Source organism: Melanostigma gelatinosum, assembly GCF_949748355.1.
Source record: "Melanostigma gelatinosum genome assembly, chromosome: 19".
Classification (NCBI taxonomy): Eukaryota; Metazoa; Chordata; class Actinopteri; order Perciformes; family Zoarcidae; genus Melanostigma; species Melanostigma gelatinosum.
Window position 1 is genome coordinate 8311219 of NC_136652.1, and position 4860 is coordinate 8316078.

General features: G+C 40.8%; 1 protein-coding gene across 1 annotated transcript; it reads left to right on the plus strand.

The window, feature by feature from the left end:
- Positions 1 to 408: 408 nt before the first annotated feature.
- LOC306793503 (nuclear factor 7, ovary-like) lies at positions 409 to 2032 on the plus strand (the record flags this gene model as incomplete). Its single annotated transcript, XM_079291146.1, has 2 exons — positions 409 to 544; positions 621 to 2032. The coding sequence occupies exon 2, from the start codon at positions 638 to 640 to the stop codon at positions 2030 to 2032; it is 1395 nt and encodes a 464-aa protein (XP_079147272.1). The 5' UTR covers positions 409 to 544; positions 621 to 637.
- Positions 2033 to 4860: the final 2828 nt, after the last annotated feature.

Genomic DNA, 4860 nt, shown 5'->3' on the forward strand with positions numbered 1-4860 from the left:
AGGTATTACATGTGACCCATTCCTTGTGATCCCTTACATACATCATTCCTTACTGCACATACTACCCTTCTCCAACAATATTCCACGTTACTCCTTTCCCTTGATGTTCCATGGTTCCTCATTCAAAGAATACTCTCAGGAGTTTACTAAATTACATTGAACTCCACTACATTCTACCTACGTTCAGACTACCTTTGAACACAAAGATAACTGTTACAACAGCCTGCTGCACTCTATCAGTCTACATATCCAGCAGTGCATCAGTACTTTGGGAGACACGCCTCAGTGTTACATGTGAAGCAACAACATTCATCAGAGGAGGCGTGACAAAGCTCCACCCCTCACCTGACTCACCTGACTCGCCTGAGGCAAAACAGTTTGTCTTTCTCCCTCACTAAAGAGAGACACGCAGACTGGAAACAGACGATCAGAGTCACCTTCAGAACAAACTAATAACTTCATCTGAGTGAGTTCAGCTGCAGGAGAGAAAAGAGGAAAACTGCAACACTGCTGCTTCAACCTGCTGACGCTCCACACACTGCATGTGAGTTTGACTAAAAACAGTGACGTTAGTAGAGGAGGGAGGGGAGCCATGACTGATGTACTTTCTGTGTTTTCAGCTTCACTCTGAGACAAAATGGCTTCCAGAATAGAGGAGGATCTCTGCTGTCCGGTCTGTCATGAAGTCTTTAGAGATCCTGTTATTCTGTCATGTAGCCACAGCTTCTGTAAAGACTGTCTGAAGAGCTGGTGGAGAGAGAAACCAACTCAGGAGTGTCCAGTTTGTAACAGAAGATCTTCTAGGAAACATCCACCTTTTAACCAGGTGTTAAAGAACCTGTGTGAGAGTTTCTTACTGGAGAGCGATCAGAGAGCTTCAGAGCCTTTCTGCAGTCTGCACTCTGAGAAACTCAAACTCTTCTGTCTGGACCATCAGCAGCCAGTGTGTGTCGTCTGCAGAGATTCAGAAAAACACAGCGACCACAGATTCAGACCCATCGATGAAGCTGCTCGACAACACAAGAAGAACCTTCAGGAAGCTCTGGAGCCCTTAAAGGAGAAGTTAAAGGTTTTTGAAGAAGCTAAAGTGAAGTCTGATCAAACAGCAGAACACATGAAGGTCCAGGTCCGACGCACAAAGAGGCAGATTAAGGAGCAGTTTAAGAAGCTTCACCAGTTTCTAGAGAAGGAAGAGGAGACCAGGATGGCTGCACTGAGGGAGGAAGAGGAGCAGAAGAGTCAGATGATGAAGGAGAAGATGGAGGCTCTGAGCAGAGAGATAGCAGCTCTTTCAGACACAGTCAGAGCCACAGAGGACGAGCTGATAGCTGAAGAAGTCTCATTCCTGAACAACTACAAGGCTGCAGTGGAGAGAGTCCAGCAGCACCCGCTGCTGGAGTATCCACAGCTGCGCTCAGGAGCTCTGATAGACGAGGCCAAACACCTGGGCAACCTGACCTTCAACATCTGGAACAAGATGAAGGACATGGTCTCCTACACTCCTGTGATTCTGGACCCAAACACTGCTCATCCAAACCTCATCCTGTCTGAAGATCTGACCAGTGTGAGACAAGGAGAGAGACAGCAGCTTCCTCATAATCCACAGAGGTTTGATGACTACTGGTCTGTTCTGGGCTCTGAGGGATTTAACTCAGGGACTCACAGCTGGGATGTCCAGGTTGGATACAGTACAGCCTGGAGACTGGGTGTGTTAGCAGAGTCTGCCCAGAGGAAGGGAGACATACAGTCTGGATTATGGAGAATAGGGTTCAATGAAGGTAAATACTCAGCACGGTCACTACCAGGTCCAGCCACTGTTCTCAAAGTGCAGAAGAAGTTCCAGAGGATCAGAGTGAATATGGACTGGAACAGAGGAAAGCTGTCGTTCTCTGATCCTGATACTAACGCACACATACACACCTATACACACACTTTCACTGAGAGGATGTTTCCATTCATTATCAGTGCTGATAAACTGAATATATTACCAATGAAGGTCTGTGTGAGAGTGGAACAGAGCAGTAATAAATAAAGATCATGAATATATTCATGATGTTAATGTTTTAAAGCATTAAAGCTGCACCTGTCCTCCTGATGTCATTCTTCTAAATATATCTTTATTATTTCAGTTATTGTTTTATTGTTCTTTTTGTTATTTAGTTTGACAATCAGCTGTTTGTTTCTATTCTCTACCTTTTCAAATTTCAAATCCTTCTACTTCCTCATACTTTCAGCTACAGACACCATTTAAAGTTTAAAATGTTTAGAAAATCCTGATCTATTGCCGCATGATTCAGCTTTTTGATATCTTTTACACTTTTTGAACTGTCACATTATAACTTTTGATTTTTTCAGTCCTTTTCTGACTTTATAATGGGTGTGTATTGCGCAGCTTAGAGTGCGTGATGTCACCGCGAGAGTGAAGAGCAGCTTGAGATTCTTGTGAAAAAAATATTTGTCTTTTGCCACTGTCCACAATCTTCACTCTTCATGCATAATTTGTGGATGGAAAAGTAGCTAATATTGTCCTTGTCGTAGACAAATGACTGTAGAATCTCACAGATTTACACATTTGGCACAACAGCCGTTAATTGAGAGGAAAACCAACTATCTGCTCCATAGAGACCAATGTTAAATCTTACTTAAAAAAAATCTTGCACAGAACACGGTACCCCATTTCTAGATCGCCAGTGAAGCCACATTTTCTAACTGAACTGCTTGTGATGAAGCCTGCCATTTAATAACCTCTGTTTATGTGTGTCAAACATTATGATTGTCTCTTCTCCCCCACCCAGTCCCACCATTTCAAAATAAAAGCCCCACAGAGTGAAATCTAACTGGAATGCTTGTGATGAAGCCTGTCATTTAATAACCTCTGTTTGTGTGTTTCATACTTTCTGATTCTGTCTCCTCTCTTCCTCTCTCTCCCACCCAGCCCCACCCTTTCAAAATGAAAGCCCCATGGATTAACTGTATTTAAACATTAAGCTCAAAATTTGGCTTTTTTGTTGAAATAGTTAATGTTCTTACTACTACTACTACTACTGCTGCTAATATTTATAGTATTACTACTAGGGCTGCAACAACGAAACGATAAAATTCGACAATTGAGAGAGTTGGCAACGAATTTCATTATCGATTCGTTGTGTCGCGTGACGATTACGCCACTCAATAAGTCGCGGAGATGTTTGAGTATAAAAAAAAAAGTTGAGTTGAGCGCAGAGCGGAGCTAACAATGACAGATATCCCATGTTGGCCAGGCTAGCCAAGTCTTACCTATGTATCCCTGCCACCTCAACACCATCTGAGCGGCTGTTTTCTGCAGCAGGAAACATAGCCTCCAAGAAAAGAGCGAGCCTGAGCCAGGAGCATGTGGACATGCTCACATTTTTGCATTGCAATGCAAAGTGTCTGAACAAAGGGAGAGAGAGAGAGAGAGAGTGCGTGTGTGTGTGTGTGTGAGAGTTTGTGAGTGTGTGCGTCTGTGAGTGTAGTGTAGAGCAGTGATTCTCAACTGGTGGGACCCGTTTTCAGTGGGTCGCGGGCCTTTGCCTGACAAAAAAAAAAGAAAAAAAGTGATTTTATTTTGAAGGGCATTTTTTATGCAGCGGAATTGTTCCAGCATTTACGGCACTTGTTCAGCGGTGCAGGAAAAACACCGACCAATGCGTTGTGAATCACATCACGTGATGAAGCTCAGCCAATCAAATATGGGTATTCTGACAAGTTTCCTGACTTGAGTGAGATGTACACACACCGTGACACACGGGGAGAGACGAGGACACAGACAGCAGAGCAGGACTGTTTATTGAGGTGTGAGTCGTGAAAGGCAAATCATAGGACGATCTCCAAAAGAGCGAAATAGCCAGAGAGACCAGAGTCATTACACTCTGACTGGACAGACTTGTATAGGTGAATTCTTCAAACACGAATTTCTCTTTTTGGAAGATGAGAAAAATATAATATTGTGGATTTTTCATTTCATCCTGAATGGACTGAATTTAAAGCTGCAGGGCAATTCAGTGAAAATGTTTTTTCTAAATTGAATTTCATTACGCAATTTATTTTTTAATCCAGCTGTTATTTTACTTGAAATGAGAAGAATGTATTCATGTATTTATATGTATTTATAATCCATCCAGTTAAATTTGAAAAATGAGAATAATATTTGTTAAAATATAATTGATGTGTGCTTTCTTTATTTGATTTGACAGTTGTTTACTACACAGAGACGTTAAAGACATCTTGAATATAGATATACCCAAATTATATATATATATATATATAAAAATTATATATATACATGTTTTTTGCTGTATATATGTTTTTTGCTGTTGCTACTATTACTACTGCTGCTACTGCTATTACTGCTACCATTAATATTATTACTACCACTACTGCTATTACTACCACTACTACTATTACTTATACTACAACTGCTACGACTATTACTGCTATTCATGCTACTACCAGTACTAATACTACTACAGCTATTAGTACGACTGCTATTACTGCTACTTCAAATACTGCCATTACCATTACTACTACTACCACTACTGTTATATTAAATACTACGACCACTACTACAGCTATTACTACGACTACTGATACTACTACTTATACTACTTCTTCTAATTACTAATACTACTACTACGAATAATACTTATACTACAACTTCTACTACTACTACAACAAATATCACTACTGCTGAAAAAATTTGAAGCGACAGAAACCGTTCGAATATCAAAATGTTCAGCTCTTTCAGGAGAGGGGTGATATATCTTCATATTTGTAATCTTTCAACTTTTTGAATTATTAAGCTTTTTGCAATTTTCTTTTGAATGGGATCTCTATGGAGAA